The 19,347-nt window shown below is 48.0% G+C and overlaps 1 protein-coding gene across 5 annotated transcripts in view; it reads right to left on the bottom strand.

Moving 5' to 3' along the window:
• Positions 1-4,292: 4,292 nt before the first annotated feature.
• DDX31 (DEAD-box helicase 31) overlaps positions 4,293-19,347 on the bottom strand; it is a 46,415-nt gene continuing 31,360 nt past the window's right edge. For 4 of the 5 annotated variants that reach the window (XM_072025381.1, XM_072025382.1, XM_072025383.1 and 1 more), the window contains exons 18-20: positions 18,524-18,635; positions 13,601-13,781; positions 4,293-4,731 (exon numbers count right to left, since the gene is read on the bottom strand). In XM_072025381.1, coding sequence (XP_071881482.1) covers positions 4,581-4,731; positions 13,601-13,781; positions 18,524-18,635 — 444 coding nt within the window. In that variant the 3' untranslated portion in view covers positions 4,293-4,580. Of the gene's footprint in view, positions 4,732-13,600; positions 13,782-18,523; positions 18,636-19,347 lie in introns of those variants that run through there. The other variant, XR_011804031.1, reaches the window with a different exon arrangement.

Raw genomic sequence — 19,347 nt, 5'->3', positions numbered from 1 at the left:
ATGTGGAAATAAACTTCTTTACAAACTGAACGCCTCCGCCGGCCCTTTCTTCCCCTCCGAGGGCAGGGGGAGGAGGCGAAGGGGGGGTCCCTATGGGGAGACCCCAGGGCTGGGGCTCGGTTCCCCCCCCACACTCAGGGCCCGGCCCCACCGCCGGCATCCGCGGGGCGGGCGGGGGGGGGTTGGGGGGGGTGAGGCCAGCCGCCGGGCTGGTGAATTATTAACGCTAATCTTAAGTGTATAATTGCCTAAGTGCTTTAAATGAGCGCTTGGCAAAATGGATTGTTTCCCCCCCCCGGCCTTGAAAAGTGGCGCTGGGGCTCGGCCGAAGCCCGGCAGCTGCTCCCCGGGACAGCCGGGCAGCGGCTCTCCGGCTCGGGGAGCCGACAGATGGGCTGCGGGCTGAGGCCCCGGCCCCCCCCGGCCTCCCTCAAGCCTCCCCCCGGCTGCCCAAAGGCCTCCTCCCCTTCCCCCGGCACCCCCGTGCCGCCCAAGGGCCTCCCCCCTCCTCAGCTCTCCCCTTCCTTCGGGCCGCCTCCGCCTCTCCCCCGGCCCTTTGGACACCCCCCATAAAAATAAAAATGAAATAAAATAAAAAGGGAGGCTGCGGACCGAAGCCCAGCCCGATGCCCCCAGCCCTGCCCCGATGGTGAGGCCTGGGGGGGTGCCCGCTTCGAGGAGAGCCCCCGGCCTTTGTGGGGCCGCCGCGGGGTCCTTTGCATGTGAATGGGGAATTGGGTAAATCCTCGGTCGGGGCGAGGAGGAGGAGGAGGAGGAAGGGGGGGGGGGGGGGGGGGTCGCTCCCAGCTCGGGTTAATGAAGTGGGAAAGGAGTCTTTCAGAGAGGCCTGCAAACAACCCCCCTCCCCGGGCAACAAACCCCGTCCCAAATCCTACATGGATTGACTTAAACCCAGGGGATAAGTGCTTTAATTTAATCTCATTGAATAAGAATGAGGCCAAACAAAACTCTTTAAAATCATATTAAAAATCTATCAAAGGACAACTTGCAGTGGGTGTGCTTTTCATTTCGCGAGCGCCCAGGCAAGGAGCAGACAGCAACCTTCCTCCCATTTACACAGCGGGAACGGGAATCAAAGACATTCTCTAATATTTAATTGTCCTTGTAGCCGTAGCAGATTCCTCCTCTTACATTAATGAAGTACAAGGCTTCGTTACACGTCGGTAATTGCAATATTTAAATTTGCCATTCCACATCTGGCAGAAGCTGGCACTCCGCTCTATGAGCGGGGCCGAGGCAGCGTGGCCATACGGGGCTGGTTTGTCCCCAAAAATACAGGGGGCAGCGGGGCAGGGCCCGAGGAACCCCCCCCCAAGGCCTGCTGCAAGGGGCTAGGAGCAGAGGGGAGAAGAAAACCAGCAGAAGGGTTTTGAAGCTCTTTTACCTTTCTGTCTCAACACCACACAAAGTTAGGCCAAATCGGAGAGCTCAGAGCTTCTCCTGTCCTCTCTCCCCAGGCTTATGGGGAAAATAAACCCACAAGAATAGGGTCGGTTTCTCTCCTGATCGGTTCTCAGTGCAGCTCAGCACCGAGGGCTCTGGGGTTAAGGTGTCGGGTGTGTGACCACGATGCTCTGAAAGTGGGTGCCCATCTGCGACCTTGGTACAGAGGTCACCTCCTTGCTTTTTCCTCCCCTAAAGCCCTGAAAGCACGAACTCAGAAGTTCCAGCTGCAGGCAGGGAGGGATGTGCAGAGGCTCAGTGCGGCCTTTCAGCCCTTCCCGGCCACCCAAAGGATGCGGGCTCCTCATACAGGGAAGGAGACAGAGCCAGGAGAGAGCAGAGCAAAGAGCAAGAGAAAGTACGGGAGAGCCACGACTCCCAGCTTTGAGAACGAAGAGCAGCAAGGAAGGCGAACCTGAGCCTGCATGGGAACTTTGTACAGGAGCTCCTCGCAGAGCTGCCTTCAAGCTGCAGGGCAACGACACCCCCACCACTCACCCCAACCAAAATAAAAAGCCAAACCTGGCCAAAGGCAACATCAGCACAGTAAAACAAGGCTACAGCATCCCCCAGCTCCCTGCCCCTCTGAGCTGCTCCCACCCAGCCAGGACCCCCACGGTGCTCACCACCTACCTTGTGGGGACAAACTCAGGAGCAGCTCAGCACCACATCCACCTGCTCCATGCCAGGCTAAAATAAATACCTGGGTGCCCTGCCTCGTTACAGGGGTGCTTCTAATTAAGACCCAATTAACTCCAAACCTATTAAGTGCTTCCTGAGCCAGGTGAGGAGCAAGGATGAAGCCAGCTCCCAGCCCCGCTAGAGGTGTCAATAAGGGCAGAATTTGCCTCCTGCTGAGCCAGCTACAACTTAAATACCTTTTGCACTTCGAAGTTTATTAAAGCAAACTGTTAGCTTCAGGTGTGTGAGCACTTCCTTTAACACTTTCATTTTCCTGCTTAACGATCTCCTCCTCTCCCTAATCACTCAATGATCTGTCTGCTGAAAGATAGCTCTGAAAGTTGTTTTTTTATTATTATTATTTTTTTAATAATCACATTGTCCACCATAAGGCCCGTAACTTTCCATGCCCAATTAATACAGACAGCAACGAGATTTCCCGACGCCTCGCTGATGCGCCGCTGGCCCTTTATTCCTGTTATTGAGAATTTACCACTAGTCCCTATTAATTCCTACGTGACAGTCAGCCAAGAGAAGGTCAATTTTTTTCCCCTCATGCACAAAATCGTTCTTCCAAACTTACCCTCCTTGCATCGCTCTCTCTGAGTCATTTTCATCCTCAGGGGGTTCATTTTTTTTTTTTTAAAGTTGACATTTTGCCTTAAACCTGATTGCTCTTCCAAACAGTAATCATCAAATCAGGTGGGCTTTGCTTTTTGTTTTTAAATCTTAATCTAATAAATTTTATTAACTTCACTCTCTCTGCAAAATCATGGTTAATTTTATACTGGATCCCTTTAAACTTCTTTCTTTCTTAATCAGTCAAAAAAGTACTGCAGGAAAATCAGCATTCTGCTTGGTAATTGCTTGGGAGGAAAAAAAAATCATTTTGGTTCTCAAGAGCTGCATTCACTCGAGAAATTAAATACTTTTGGACTGATTGCTTCCCTCCTACAGCCCTTGGCATGACTCACTACAACCCATTACTCGGTGCCCCTAATTCTGTACTCACAAAGTGGATTTTGTCTTCACCTCCACTTCTTTCTTAATTTTTTTTTTTTACACTCCACTTTTCCCCCTTCCACCACCTCATGATTCTACGGGATCTGAGCCCTTTCTGGTGTTAAATAATGTGCCCAAGCTGGGCTGCAGGCGGGCTGCTCTTTGTGCCTTCCCTGGAGGAAGACCCAGAGCCTTTAGGGGACTGGAGGAGGTACGGGGAGGTGGGTGCCCACCTGGAGGTCCTGGGGGGCTCTGTAGGTCATCCACAGGCCTTCAGGGCACCCGCTCTCCCCCCCAGGCTCCACGTGCTGCTAACTCAGCTCTGCCACCGACCCCACTCGAGTTCAGCTTTCACTTCACGTGCTGGGCAGTGGTGAGTGAGTGCCCAGCTCGGCACACGGGGCATCACGCTGCCTCCTTTTCTCAGCGGTGGAAATTCTCTGATGAGAAGGAAGAACAGGGAAAAGCACAAAGTGAAAGCCATTAGCTCACGACGTACTGAAAAAAGCTCTGCGCGAGGCCAAGCTAACGCAGGGAGAACCTTGAAAGCCTGGGTGACTACCGGCAAACGTTAGCAAGGCTCTGCAAAGGCTTTAATGTTCAGAGAGGTGAGACATTTCATACATATTCTGCATTTCATAATTAGGTATGACAATACGCTGCAGGCAAGGAGAAGTTTGGAGATTGCTGGATTCCACTCTGGCTCCTTCCCCCAGTGACAACGTTTGTTCCCAAACTCGGAGGAGTTTTGACATGAAGTTTTGTGCCCATGAGCTCTGTCCCAAAGGGACCATGTGTCACTACACCGAGGAGTTCTCCAGAGCCCTACTGATTTCACGGAAATCAGGGAGACTCCTTCCAGCTGGCAACATTTGACTAACGATCAGTGTCCAGGGACAGATCCTGCCCCACTGCACAAAGGACAGGGTGGCAGCAGCTTGGCTGTTACCTGCAGCAGGAGCAGAAGTGCCTCCCTGAATAGCGACACGGGAAGCAGCAGCCTCCTCTGAAACCTGCACCTGGAACACCTCTGCCACTGCTCTGCTGATTAAAAATAAGTAAGCAAACACAGCATAGAGTGTTTCTGCAGGTCTTTCAGACAGCAAAGCATCCACATCTCACTTCAAGGTTACACAGACATCACATTTTTCTGAAAACCGTATTTAACCTCTTTTATTTTTCTTGCAAAATACACCTTAGAAACACAATGCATCGTCAGGAAGCTACATTTAATTGCAGCAGTGCGACAGGACACGCCTGGATTCCATTCCATTTGGGCGAATGGAGTGAGAGGGAGGAGGCCAGGATCCCCAAGATCCCTCCCATATTTGCCTGATAAATTGAAACGCTCGTCAGTCGGTTTGGCAGGTCACCCTGACCCCCGGCTGAGGCACTCAAGCAGGTTTTGCAGCAAATGAGTGGAAGGTCCCGGCTTATGTTGGAATCTGCTGGTTGCCAGGTTTCCTCTGTTTTTTCTTCCTCTTCTTGACCTTGGATACACCAGTGTCCATCCCACTGGAATATTCAGATCGCAAGATCTCAGCAAGGCGATGTTTGCTGTGGGTCTTCTTGAGAAGGTCAGACCTGGGCAGGGGGAAGAGAACAGGCATTAGATTTCCTCCTCTCTGAATCGCTGCTAGGTGGGTTACTTATTTTACAGCTGCGGAAAGTGACATTTGCGCATTAGCAGGAGAACAGCTTCCTTTTCTTGAGGCTTGATTTGAAATTCTGTCTCATGCAAAATTAGATATTGTTGTGACAGGTTTTCGCAAAGGTGGCAAAATATCATGCCGTTTTTAAAAGCAAGCCTTTGTTCTGTACAAATGCTCTTGCAGAGGTGGTGGGGAGAATGAGGAAAGGTTGTGTGCTGAAGGCTGATGAATTAGGTGACACAGCAGTTTGAAAATTATAATAATAATAGAAAAAAGCCTAAGAGCCCTAAGACATTGAACAATGGAAACGTTTTATAAACAGAGCTTAAATCCAGACCTTGAAAACACAAAAACCCCAAACAAGCGATCAACAAAAAAATATTTCACGAGCATAAAACCAGCAGACTCGTTTCTTGCACTGTCCTGCAGACATCCCATGCACCTTGCAGCCCCCCTCCAGAGACCAGTTTTTGCAAAGCTGCATTCTGCCCAGCCACGGAACTCCAACATGGATCTCCCTGCAGCCCGAAACTGCCAGCTATAAATATAAAAACCCACTCAGCATTTTTCCACCCCAGGTTCTGCCACTGTCCTGCGCTGTGACCTTGGGCAAATCTCATCCTTGTTGCTGCTGTCACCCTCTCTTAACTGCTTGACCTGCAGTCTCCTGAGTGCAGGACCCGTTGTTCCCTACAGTGTCCCCGTAGCCCTGGGAGCATCCACAGCTACTGGTGTCTGCACACCCCGCTCACCAGTTTATTGCAAAGACCAGTAACAGACATCAAGATTTTCCACAGACGTGACCAGAAATCTATCTGACCCTCTAAATACAATGAAGGAGTACACCAGAAGCCCCATATCCATTCCAGCACGCAGTTCTGGTAATTTATGTGCCTCAGGAGTCCTAAAGGTTGCAGCCTCACAGCACAGCCTTTCACGGCTCCTTCAGGTGCCCATGACTGTGCTGGGGACCACAGAAGAAAGCACTCTTGGCTGCAGCAACAGATGAAGTCATTCCTTAGGCCAAACGTGCAAAGAAGGAAGGGAAGCAAACTCTTGGCTCCCTGGCATATTTGCTTGCCCCCTTTCCCATAGTTTGCTTTCCATCCCCGTGCAGGTCTCACGGCTGCAGTGGGTTTGGAAGGAAGGTGCAGAAGGATGGGAAGAATGGTGTGATGATCACCTCTGTACGATGGTTTTCCTGGAAGATTAAGCCTTCAAGACAAGCAGAAGAAAACTCTGCTTCCTTTGGTGTGGTCTCCATTCCCTCACTAATTTAGGATCCAGGCTCTTTGTGGTGTAGATCTTCAGCTGTATTCTCCGCTCAGTCCCCTCCATCACTCGGCCAAGTTTCTATCTGACACTTTCCTTGTGTCTCCAAGCATTTACTACAGTAATTCGAGGGTTACCAAGCAACAGATCAGTTTATTAACAACAGGGAAAGGACCCGTAATCCACCCGTAGCTGCTGGGCTGAGCTTGGGCTCAGCAGGGAGGTTGTCCAATGCTTTATTATCAATCAGGTGAAATCATTGCCCAATTAGTAAATCAATACCCCCTGGCGTGGTGATCGGCTGTACACGGGAAAAGAAGGATGGAGGGAAAGGAGAGGTTTCTCCCTCTAACAAGGGCCACAAAAATCAATGGAGCTGTGCTGCGAAACCTGTGCTGATCACAGCTGTCGAGGCCCTGCTTAACCACGAGGTGCAAGAGCCACAGGCAACAGCGACAGCCTGTAGTGACAGCACGCCAGGTCAGGATCCCTGCCCAGATTCTTCTTGCTGTGCTGCTGTAAAGCTGTAAATTCCCCGCTTTGCTCAACTGGGGAGAGTCTCTAGGGCCCTGCCAGAGGAACCAAGCTAACAATGACAAGGGAAGGCGCCCTGGGGTTATGAGACAAAGCCCAGGAGAGCTGAGACCTCGCTACTCACACTGTGAGCATCCTTGGGCGAAGTGTTTAACCTCTTTGTCCTCCGTGTCCATCCTCCCACCTCCTGACCCCCATGACTGTATTTCCCTGCTGCCCAAGGCTGCTGCGATGCTAATTGAGGAGAGCTGAGTGGCAATACCGGGTATGGTGGCAAAAAGCTTCAGAGGAAGGCTGTAAACATAAGACATCTGCAGCCTAGACAGAACCCATGTTCCCATCAGTGGATAAACACCCGGATTGTCAGCATCTCCTTCTGTGATCTCATGTCTAGGTATCGTGCTGCATTGAGCCCTAATGAGAACACATCATGTTGATACCGGGCAGAGAAATCCACAGCCCTTTAAATCCCTCCCTCCAAACACAACAGGCGGCGTTTTGGTGGGGAACTACAAAACACTGCAGCGAAGGGGAACTCGCGGGGAAAAAAAAAGATTCATTAATGATTGACCATCCCCATGTGCTACAGCGCCAAGGCTTCAGCGGGGCCTCAAGGAGAAAGGAAATGTTCAAATGGAGGAGAAAATGGCCAGTTTTATCGGCTAGGGGAAAACAAGACAGGAATAGAGGAATCATAACTCAGAAAATTAAACAGCCCCGATGCACGTCAGGAGGAAGCTGACCCCGAACACAAGTTATTTCACTTCTCTGCGTTACTGACCAGCACACTGGGCATTCGGAGCTGGCACGTACTGGATGCCAGGCAGAGGTACCAATGAATACTCCTTTACACGAGGTATGGGGTACCTGCACTTCCATAAAAGCCAGGCAGAATTGGTAAGCAGTCAGAGGAGCTGACTGAGATGAATTTGCAAGCCCAGTGCTTAGCCCTAGACCCAGATGCTGCTTCGGACTTTCTGCCCCAGGTATAGGATGACACCAGGTCACCCCAAGGTCTCTCAGATCACCTCATCACCTAGGTAAGAAAGGTGAACTGTACAGCGACAGAGGGAAGGCAGAGCACCCAGCAATTGCTCAGTACGGTCTGAAGAAGCTCCCCTCCTCCTCAGGGAGGCACAGGAAGGAAGGAAAGACCCAAGCTTACAGCTGCCTGCGCACACCTGTAATTAAGTCGCAACCTCAGAAAAGCTGGTACCGAGAGCCTCAGCAGAGAGACAACAAGGAAACAGAGGAACTGTCCTCAGATGACTTTGTTATATCCTCAAAGACTGCGAAAGACCAGCCCAGAGTCAAACTTTTAAAGACATAAAACCTCTGCCCTTCTCAAAAAAGAAAAGGAATGATTTTATTTGCTCTTCCAAGCACAACCAGAAACTTGTCAATTTTGCTAAATACAGCACTGGAAGATGAAAAGGCAGGAGAGAAGCCTCTTGAACAAACAAGAGAGAGAAAAGTGTCCAGCAAAGGAAAGGAATAACATTCTTTTTCCCTGTTTTTTCTGCTTCAGTTTCCTTCTCCCTCCCTCTGCAGAGCCACTCCCAGAGCACCGCTCCCCATCCCTCCTCCTATGCAGCGATCAGCAGGGGTGCTGCCCAAACCTTCACCTCACAAGGAAACCCAAATGCTTCTGGACTGGTCTTTACTGACCTCTGAGCTCAAAGCTCCTACATCCCAGAGGACTGTACACACACGCGTGGCTTCTCAGATGTCATACGATGGCTCAGAAGATCTCTGCTACTCTTTTTCCCTAAACGGTCAGCACGGTTTTTCCTAAAGACTTCTCCTTGGCTGTTCCTTTGTCTTGAGCTGTGTGAAATGCTGCTGCGATGCAGCGCAGCAAGCGTGATAACCTTTAACCAACGTGCAGCAGCTGCAGCAACCAAAGGTTCTCAAATTGCTCCAGCTGCGGAAGGCAGCAGAAAGTTCTGCTGCACGCTCCCAGAACTCACGGTGTGTCTTTGGAGGAGACTGAGGTAGGTTGCTCCATTTATCAGAAAGCATTTCATCATGGATCTCGCTATCAATCTGCCTGACAGCATCTCCAACAGCTTTGAAATTGTGCCAGCACCAGAGCTGGGTTACCTCTGGGCCAAGGCTGCTGCAACACCTGCTTTGTCTACTTACAGCGTTAGATGAACCATCTGCAGCCAACGCAACCCTATTTGGGCTGGTTTTTCCGTTGCTGTTTTTTGTGGAGTGGAGGCAAGAAATTCATCAGCAATCCTATACTTCACTCGACAAGTCAACAGATGGCCTAGGTACTCTTATCAGCTGATGTAAACACTGGTTGAGAAGAACGAGGATAATTATTTCCCAGTCATATCGAGCATCAAGTGCTATTCCAGTAGTCAGAGCAAAGCATTCATGCCAGGACAAGCTAAACAGTAATGCTCACCGTACACCTCCTGAAGTCAGCTGTATTTCAGCTATACAGAGAGACAAAACCCCACAGCCTCACTTCCACTGTAATACCTTGGTCTTCACCCCATGGAATAAGGATCAAAGCACCACTGGGAGCCTCCCACGACTCTTGCTCAGGCTCTGTCCCAGCCAAAAGGCCAGAATATATTTCACTTAGAGAAAGCTGCTCATTTCTTGGTGTGTACTAAAGGACACTGAGGTTTTCCAGCTCCATGTGTAAGCTCTATTTGCTCCCTGTAAGATGGAGCAAAGGCTCCGTGCTGCAGCCATGGTAGGATGGGACAGTAACAAAGGGCATTGCTATATGCAGATAACAGTGACGTGGATTTTACAACTATAAAACTTTAACTTCATAAGAGGACTTTCTGTAACATCGTGAGGTGTTACATCTCATCAGTGTCCTTGCACTGCCTTCACGCTGAGTGAGGGCAAGCTCTCCTTTCGGAGCAGCCTTACTTCTTTCTCTAATTTCTGGTCTGTTTGCATTCCAGTGCAGGAATCCATGCTCTTACCTGGGCTCCAGCCTGGCTTTCCAGAGCAGGCTGCCCAAAACCAAGTGAAATTCCTACTGGGCAGAATTCCAAAACTGTATTTTGACTAATTAAGTGATATTAGGAAAGCTGTAAACAGCACGCAAAAACTGGCAGGCAAACTACTTCTAATAATTAGACAATTGCTGTGCAGGGAGACCCAGCTGCAGCCTTGGTTCACGAGCCCTGTCAGCAGAAGCATCAGTCTTTTCGAGATTGTCAACGCCAGGAAGTTCAGAAATGTCATCAGGCATGTGGGCTAGGGGGACAAAGTGAAGGGCTACTCGCTTTCACCCAAAGCAGACTGCTGACCCAGCCACACAGAGGATGAGCCTGGTTTACAAGGTAGATTTCCCAGCGACCTGTATGACTAATGCTGAAGAATGCATCAGTACAATAATCTTGCAGCCAAAGCCTTAAAGGCATAATGATATTCATATTCAGAGCAATGCCGGGTTAATAATGATGTAAATCAAGCCCCTCAAACAGAAGCACCCTGTACACCTTACCTTGATCCTGTATCAGTTAAGGTTTGACTTCACCTCTGAAGGCTGAGGGGCTTTTCACCTTAATTTTTATTCTTATTTTTTGCACATGCTGTAGCAGCAATGACTAGATTTGATACCCCTACATAAACATCATCTTTCTGAGCCTTTCTGGCTTCAGAGACATCCTGCAGCAATGAGTTCCACAGGATCCACTGAACTTCAGGATTTCTCTCTTTCTTTGTAACAGCATGAGTTCACAAACAAGGAAAATTAAGTTGTGACTCCCCATTACGGTGAAACCCTTCGGGGACAAACACCAGCCTTCCAGAGAGATCAATAAGGAAAAACCAGACCATTAGCACCCCACAGAATCTCATAAAACCCTGCTGATCCACAGTGCGAAAGGCTGAGTAGCACGGGGAGGCTGGGTGGAACAGCAATAGGTTTTTGGCGTCTGCATTGTGAAAGACTCAAAAGAAATGTCTGTCTGGCGTGTCAGCGACTTCCTGGGCATGCTGCTTCTCTGCAGCGACCCAAAGACAGTTAATCCCTCAGTGGAAGTGGGATCAGCTTCCTTACATCTACCCGGCTGTAAAAGCATGAGCCCAGGCACTTACTAAGCTAATGTAGTGTAATTTAATATCCAGGATCTGGTTGATGTGCCCCTCTTATATAAATACGGCATTTCAACTTTCAAGAAAGTCATGAGCAGAGGATTTTGCCATCTTCTGATCGGGTTTTGCAGTAACTGCTATAGCTGGGGGGGCAGCTGGTTTGCACTAAGAGGTTTAAAAAATCTGTGAAAGTTTTACGTGTGCATTCAGGAGAGGGCTGCGTCCACGTCTCAGGGCTTGTCACCACGCACCTGGCTGCTACATCTTCCTGCCTCACCTTCTCCAAGCAGGCTCTCTGAGGAAGCACTAAGCACAAAAGGAGACTTCAAAAGAAATGAAAAGTTTTCTTTGTCCTCTTAAGGAAACGTTTAATGATCACCTTTACCCCTGCTTTCAACCTGGATGGCCTGCTCTTTATTCTCTGGGCAGGTGCTGAGAGATGAGGCTTTAGTGAGCAGCCTGATTAAAAACAAGTATCAGATGTTTGGAGACAATGTGTAATACGACAACCAACACTCATGGTATCACGTGAGAAATATAATTAAAAAGATTGCTCTGTGACTATGCTCCTATCATTTCAAGCCTCACATTTTACAATTAAAGGCCATTTGTCTTTTAGTAGCAAGCTAAATTCTGCTCTCTGCCTCGTCATTGTGAAATCAAGAGCAATTCTCTGTAAATTAACAGCACTATCTTGAATTTATGCTAGCAGATACTGAATTTGAATCTATATTCACTTTTCTCTGAGCTAGCAGATGAATACTACTATATCCTCTCTTTTTTTTTTTTAAGCACACGCAGATGAAGTAAATTAGAAACAAGTGTCACAGGCAGGAACAATTGTCACAGAAGACAACTTTGGGTATTTCTGCTGGGTCTTAACTTTCCAGATGCTCTCGGATTTGAAACATGGAGCCTGAGCCGTGACAAACCTGTGCAAAGTCTGCCCACTTTCCCTGAGCCGCGACTCTGTGATCCACGTGCAAATGAGCTTTGAAATCACTCTCTGGCCATTTGTTCTAACACCTCCACATCCCCCAACCCCACGCGTTCTGTGCATAAACGCCCTACTGTATCTTGAGCTTGTCGGTACTATAATAGGATGAAGACTTGGGGAGGAGGAACGCTGTCTAAAAGAGGTGCATAACAAGGGAAAAAGTAGCTCTAACAGAGTAGCAACATCATAGGAACAGAGAGAGGCATTGTTGCAGGCCAAGTAATCCTGTGACACGCTACTGTCAGTCATAGCTTGACACCCTGCTGGGCCAGCAAGACATCAAAGCTCACCCCATACCATCTTACATGCTCTTTATCGGCTAATCAGGCTATTCTTCCTGAAATAAAGCTCCGTTAAATCCCCCGCTCACAGGGGCATTCCCATCCTGTTGCCCATCTGCTGGTGAGGGTCAGCTGAAGCAGGAGGCAGATCAGTGCTCTGTCCCTGGTGGCTTCGCAGAGCAGGACAATGCTGTCTCCAACTTCTTATTTTAAAACCCCTTCCCCTTGCCTATTTTCTTTTCCCCTCCCCAAATACATACATGTGCAAGAGATGTCACCAGCCTGGAACAATTACGTGGATTAGTGCTTTAATTGCATGGTTAACATTTGCTAATGGAGTTTGCGGCAACAATTACATGGCAAGAATAACAACTGCTACCAGAACAGAAGAAAGATCTTTCCTTCTTTGAATTATTGCAGCGATTTTACAGGCAAGCCAGAAGTTTGTAGTCTGCCGTTGTGCTACAGAAGATAAAATCTCAAAAGGGAGGACTATCTATCTTGTGGAAGCAACTCCAAGCACCTAGGATCAGAGGTACTGAGCATCTTCAGCTCCATTTCAGGCAGAGGAGAGCATTTGGGGCTCTACTCCTCCAGATTTGTCAGGGAATTTCAGTTTCCTGATGCAGGAAAGGAGCACCCAGGAGACTGGAACAGATGTAAGAAAGAGGGGAGAAGAACTGGTATTTGTCAAGGCCCGGAGGGAAGGGAGAAACTACATTGTGAGATAAAATAACAGCCACAGTACCTCGTTCATAATAGGTACGAATAGGTAGGATGGTCAAATTCAAATTTGAGGAGTGAAAAATACTCATTTCTCTTCTATTTTCTTGATGCTTTTATCGCCCCATGCCATAAACCAACATCAAGCAATTACACACACAGCCCTATCTGTGAGCCTTTTTCCCCTCAGCGGGGTTGAGGGTGAAGAGTTGCTGCTGCAGTTGTTCCTGAGACAGGGATCACAGTGCTGTGTAGGTCTGTGCAATTGGGAATAGGAATGGAAAAACCTGGCAGCTTCTACTGTGGAAGTGCTGGGCCACAAGTCTGCTGTTGAAGCTCTACAGCAACCAAGACCTGTGCAAGACAGAGAACCACTCCAATATAGAGCAAGTCTCATGCTTCACTCTGGAACACTGCCTGTGCCCTTTTATATCCTTCAAGGTAGCTCTGAAGTACAAATAAATAAGAATTAGGCTGTTTCTGCTTGTAGGAACTGGTGTGTTTCAAGTACACAGAAATTGGTAAAGGTGCAGTAAAACCCAGGCTAGTGCATGTAGGCGCTTCTCCACTCTTAACAGCTTACTTCAAAAACAGAGCATCTTATCAGAAGTCAAACTACAAAGTGAGCTGCTTGTTTCTTCTTTTTTTTTTTTTTTTTTTTTTTTTTTAACTGAATTCCCACTCAAATCTTCAACCAAGTTGGTTTAATAAATGTAATTTTTAGGCTCTCTAAAGCCGTTCAGGAAAAAAAAAGAAGAATTAAACAACAGCTCAGAGCACAATGCAAACTAAGCCTTGCTCAACATGATTTAGGCTCTCAGGAACAATCACACGGAGCAACCACAAGAACACTGGGGAGCAAAGTGTACCACGGATTGACACGTGGCATCCCTTGGCTTGAGAATGTCAAGCTGGCCTACCTTTTTGGTCTCAGTTTGGTTTTCTTCTTTGAGCCAGTGCTTGGAAGAGCAGTCAGGTTCTGGGGGGCATCCCTCAGGCCAAAGCTCTTGGCCATGTGACCCAGGTGGATAGATTTGATGTGGAAGATATGCTTGAGGTTTCTGGGATAGGCAGCGTAGGCACAAACGAAAGACTGCAGTGCTGGGGAAAAAAAAAAAAAAAAAGAAAAAAAGTGAATTCTGTTTGCTACTGCATCTTTATATATATACACTTAAAGATTCAGCTGTTCCAGCTGAAAGGACATCGGTCTTGTCCTCCGGGACACCTTCTGGTCAGCAGCTGGTGGATAAGGTTGGCACGTTAAAAACCTGTGAAGGTTGTACACTGTACTGGTACAAGTCCGTAAGGAGAAGAAAGGTGGTGGAGAAGGGTTAGGAGCTGAAACAATGCTACATGAAGTTGCATTAGGTCTGCCTCTTGTAAGGATGCCCCTTCTGCCAGAAAGGGTGATGTTTGCAGCACATCTCACGAGAAGAGTTGCTGACATCAAATGGCAGCAGAAAGGAGGAGAGAGGGAACAGCAGGATACGGGGATGAAGAGAAGGAAATAGAAGCATGGAAGTGGCATAGGAAGGCTCCTCTGATATTACAATCCCAGTAGTCCATGCATTTTTCACCAGTTACTAGATAGTCCCTTATAAATATCTGAGAGCCAGATGGATTTCCTGACTCATCATCACACTGAGAGCAGAGCTCACCTTCTCAGAAGGGAAAAATAATAGAATAGCGTGCAAATTTCCTTTCACATCTTTATATTCCTGTAATGCCCTTCCCTCAGGGCTCATTGCTCTAAAGACAATCATCCACTAATACGAACGCTACCACTGCTCCTCCATGCACCCGTCACGTTAACTACACCCAGGTTGTCCTCCCTGCTACAGGGAATAGGGGGGGACTCTCAGCAAGGAAACCTGACAGCTCAGAAAATGCCTCCCTTCAATCCCCCGACTGCTCCTCTGCTCGCTAAACCTCCCGTGCCCCCCCAGCCCTCACTCCAACCACCACCTTCATCTCTTTCTCCCTCTCAGCTCCTGGCAGCAGCAAGCTCTAAACTCTAACCTCTCCTGCCCTTGCCTGTTGAGCCACCGGACCAGCAAGTTTGCCCACAGCTTATGTCTAATCTCTTGGCAGCAGCAGGAGATTGGAGTTTATGAACAGTAATAAAAATGTCATTTTAGCAGATCAGCTCCTGGAAGGACCCAGGGAATCCATCAAAGCTCTGTTTACTGAGTAAAGCGAACTCCTTTTCCCAATCGATGAGAAGAAAAGATTGAGTTTTTTGCACCTTCTTCCCAATTTCACAACGTTACTCTTTTAGAGGCATCTGAACATCAAGAGACCTGTGTTTTCCCAAAAAGAGAATGTTAAATTCCAAACACCTAGTCTCACTGTCTCAGCCGAAGGCCATCCCTCTGAGGGCTTATAAACCAGCTCAAATGCACTCAACAACCTCCTCCTGTTGCCTTTTTTTTTTTTTGCATAAAGTTATTGGTCAAATTCACCTGCTATGAAAAGGTGTAACTCTTCAAAAGGAACAATATGAACCTGCTCTCGCTCCAAATCTGGTCCCGTCGGAGCTAATATAGCTGTCTTTCTTGCAGCATTTGAAATGTTTGATACTAAAGATCCTGTTATTATGAAGGCTGAGCTCACCTCCCACGGTTCTTCAGATAGCAGAGGCTGCTGGAACTAACTCCCCAGATCAGAGTTAGAGAATCAAAGTGTCAGAGGGCCCCCTTCCCAAAGTCCTGACAGAAAGCTGCCAGATCCAGGCCTGAGTCAGAGCTCACAAAACCAGGGAGAGCTGCGAGAGACTATTCCAAAACTGAACTAACAGCCCTGCCGTACCAGCAGGTCGAAACCTCAGCTCCTGTAACTGTCTCAACTCTGAGGAGCTCAGAGCTGCTGACGTTCATCACAGCGCTCAGGAAATCTAAATTAAGACCTTTGGGGTGGGATTCTTTTTTTTTTAATCCTTACTCTCAGGTCTTTAGACCTTTCAGTGCTGTCAGCACCATGTTTTCCAGCTTTTATGTGCAATTAGAGTGGCCAGATATTAAAAGCTTTTTTTTTTTTTTTTTTAATAAAAATTGAAGTTGCCATTCTCTATAATTTTGTGATCAAAGACATAGAGCTTTAAGAAAACAACTTCAAAAAGACTGGTAACAGTGCTGGTTGGGCCAAAGTTCACGTGAAGGGGACATCACCTTAAAGCCACAAGGGAAGCTGCTTGAGCTGTTCCAGCTTTTGCACACCAACACGAATTTAATCCACGCTGGCCTGGGGAGACTCAGATCTGCACTGATGTAAGAGTGGATTCAGTGCAATCCACTGCCCACGTGCAGCCCCACTTTTCTAGGGGAATTGTGGAAAAACAAAGGAAAAAAAAAAAAACAACAAAGAGATACATCTGATGGGGGTTAGACATGTTGATTTGGGGGGTACAAAAGGGTACTGAGGTATGAGACAGGTGCCATAACCTGTTCTCCACGCTGGCAGCCAGCTCTCAGTGCAGGTCCCCCAACTCAGCCCCAGCCGCACGGCCATATAAGCTGCTGGGGGCTTTCTGCCAGGGTTCAGAGCTCAGGGGAATGGCAAGAAGAATGCACCAAAATGCCCCCCAGCACAAGCACCCTGCAGCAGCAGAGGGCTCCTGTAACTCTGCTGTCCCTTTCCACACTAGGGGTGAGGCAAATTGCTCAACTATTGGCCATAAGGTAGTGAAACGCAGAGGACAAACACAGGGTTTGCTTCCCTCCCCTTTCTGTAACCAAAATGGCACGAAGGATCAGAAGACACCTGCCTGAGCTCCTCGTGTCACTGCAGCTCCAAAACAAGAGTACTCGTATGCAACCCTTCAGCTGCGAGGGCCTCTGTTTCCCAAAAGGGGCTCCCCTCTTCGTGAGATTTGTCCTTCAGGCAGCAGGGCTCAGCCACAGCCCTCCTCCCACACTCTCACCACTGGTCAGTCAATCAAGTTTGAAGGGCAGCACCTTCCCTGAACTATTTGATTGGAGTTTGGAAAATACAGGGCTGAGAGGCAGAAGGGATGAGTGGGCAGAGAGCCACTCGCCTTCTCAAAGCGGGCTGCAATCAAAACATTGCTTATTAACATTGACTAGGTCAGAAAATGGGGAAAAAGAGAAAAAGAGAGAGAAACAAATGCATTGCTGGCACGGTTTCCAATTGATTGTCTGCCATGAAAGCAAAAGCCAGCTGCCATGTTAATTATTCATGATGCCTGGCGCAGAGGGGAGGAAGAGGGGGTTTATGGAAGCCACTCAGCAGTGGAAAATTTGCATATGTAGATAGTGGAATAGGAGAAAGAGGTGGAGTACTCCTGTACAAGATAAATGGGATGCACAACGTGGCAAATTTCCTGACAAATGTTCTGTACTTCTTGTTTGCAGCTAAAAAAGTTATTGGTGCTGAAGTCAGCAACAAGTGTGTATGGAGCTCGCGTACAGTGAGCTGCATAAAGAGACCACCGAGGTTTTCTGAGTGTGACCCAAGCCATTCAGTTGTTCCTTCTCCCCGTCACAGTCATTTCAGGTTAGAAGTTCGCATGGGGATGAGGAATCCCAGTGGAGTATCAGGAAGGTCATCCATGCAGGAGCAAGGATTTGACCACATTAGGAAGGTGTTTTAAGATCACAGACTTACAAGAGCACCTAGTAAAAGTAATACACCAGTCAAGTAGCACAACGCACCTGAAAATGGGTGCAAGCAAGCTGCTGAAGTGGCAAGTCTCTAACACTTCCATTGTAGGAGAAAAGTATTTCAGAACTCCAACCAACACTGCAACCTTTGTGGGGTGGTGGTGGTAAGAAACAGTGCAGTGACACGTACACAATCTATGACAGGTGAAAAAGAAAACAATCAGGAAGAGAGACACAAGACTAGTGGAAACTTGGAAAAAAGGAAAGGCTCTAGTTGTGTATGTTCTGAGCAAGAGTGGTTCAGCCTCTTGCATCAAGAGTTTGCTTGTAGTGGACTTGTCTCACTATTTAATGTACAAATTCCAACTAGTTGTCAAGGATCTTTGGGGCCTGACTTCCAGCACTAGATTTACAACAGCTATTCAGTTACAGGCACGCCCAGATCAGCCCCACTGCGCAGCAGAATCATACTTTGCAGAGGGGTGCCTACACTGCAACATCACCTAGGTTCCCCTCAGGAGACTGCTTAGTGTTTATTTTCCTACCATATCCCTGTCAAGTTCTCCATCTTTTCCCCCAAATCCACCTTTCTGGCTTTTTCCAACTGAGAAGCAGAAGGGAAAAGCTTTTTGACTGCTCAGTGACAATGGCGGCGTGTCCTGCCTGGCAAGGACAGGGACACAGTCCCAGATTTGTTCCTGGGTACAATTATTATTAAATCCATCCTGGTTTTTCTTCTTCCTGCCTGCCTTTCTGAGTAGTTGTGCTCTCTCTCATTTTTCTCCCATCCCACACAACAACCTCCAGCCTAAGAACCTGGCCTGTTAAGAGCTGCTCCCAGGACATCCTGCCTCACAGGCTTCAAATTCATCCCTGGCATGAACTGAAAGCAGCCGGTGAGTGTTGTACCACAACGTGGTTAGGCAGGTCACCCATAACCTTCCCAGAGTAACACGCCATCTATTTGCTCTTGTGATTGGGTCAGAGTCCTTGGATGTGAATCCTACTCAAAGTCGAGATTAAACCTCATTTGCACTTAATATGGGGATGCAAGAAATTAACATTTAATATCATCACAAAGCCTTCTGGGCCCATCTCAACCCCCCTACGGAGCCTGATGTACCCAAAATGTTTCTTCCAGGCATTTTCCCTGAAGCCCTTCCCCTAAAGAAAACAGATTATAAATGAGCCCTTCAGGAATAAGCTGAAAAGAAAAGCACTGACCTTTTTTTGCCCACCGGACGGTCACCTCACTGGAGTGAACATAATTTTCAAATTTTGTCTGCAAGACCGTGGCCCGCTCCCGGACTTCCTGAGGGTCCGTACCACAGGATTTCTACAAGGGCGGTGGGAGGATTAGAGGAAAGAGAGAATTTGAGTCAGGAATAATGAAGCAGTTTACAATAGATTTAATAACAGTAAAATCACACAGTAACCACCCAGGGGCCAACAAAGGTAATCCTCTCAATATTACTAGAGAAAAAAAAAATTATAGATAAAGACGTTAAAGTCAAAGCAGCCAGTAAGCACTCCATGGTGAGAGCAAATCAGTTTTAATTTTGTGTTTTCTAACATCTATCACGTAGCTTTTTCCCCTCGCTTTTTTTTTTTTTCTCCTCCTCAGATTCAACAGGCCAGATACCAGTGCTTATTTCCACTGCAGTTTTTTGGAATTACTCTCCCCAGGCTCTACACGGACTCTGCTGGACCCAGGTTCTTTATCGGGAGTCAGGCTGATGTTGTGGGTTCCCCTGCGCAGTTCCCCATAGCGCCTGGCCTCTTCTTGGCACTCGTGGGGCAGGAGATCTGCAGGAGATCTCCACACCCCAGACAATGGACCAAAAATTCAGCACCTGTGAACAGAGCCGACTGAAATGACCCTCTCAGTACTGCTGTCTACATGAAGTTTGCTCCCTGTCGGTACATCACAGGTAACCGTAACTGCCGGTGGCTCCTCCAGAGTAAGACAAGGCCCTTGCACCAAAGACACGACAGAAGAAATTTCCTTGAGCTGAAAAAGCAGTTTTGCACGTGCAAAAGCTTTTCCA

This window comes from Anas platyrhynchos, chromosome 18, assembly GCF_047663525.1.
Source record: "Anas platyrhynchos isolate ZD024472 breed Pekin duck chromosome 18, IASCAAS_PekinDuck_T2T, whole genome shotgun sequence".
In the NCBI taxonomy this organism is placed as follows: Eukaryota; Metazoa; Chordata; class Aves; order Anseriformes; family Anatidae; genus Anas; species Anas platyrhynchos.
Note: the sequence above shows the minus strand (reverse complement) of the source record. Positions and strands in the feature narration are given on the sequence as shown.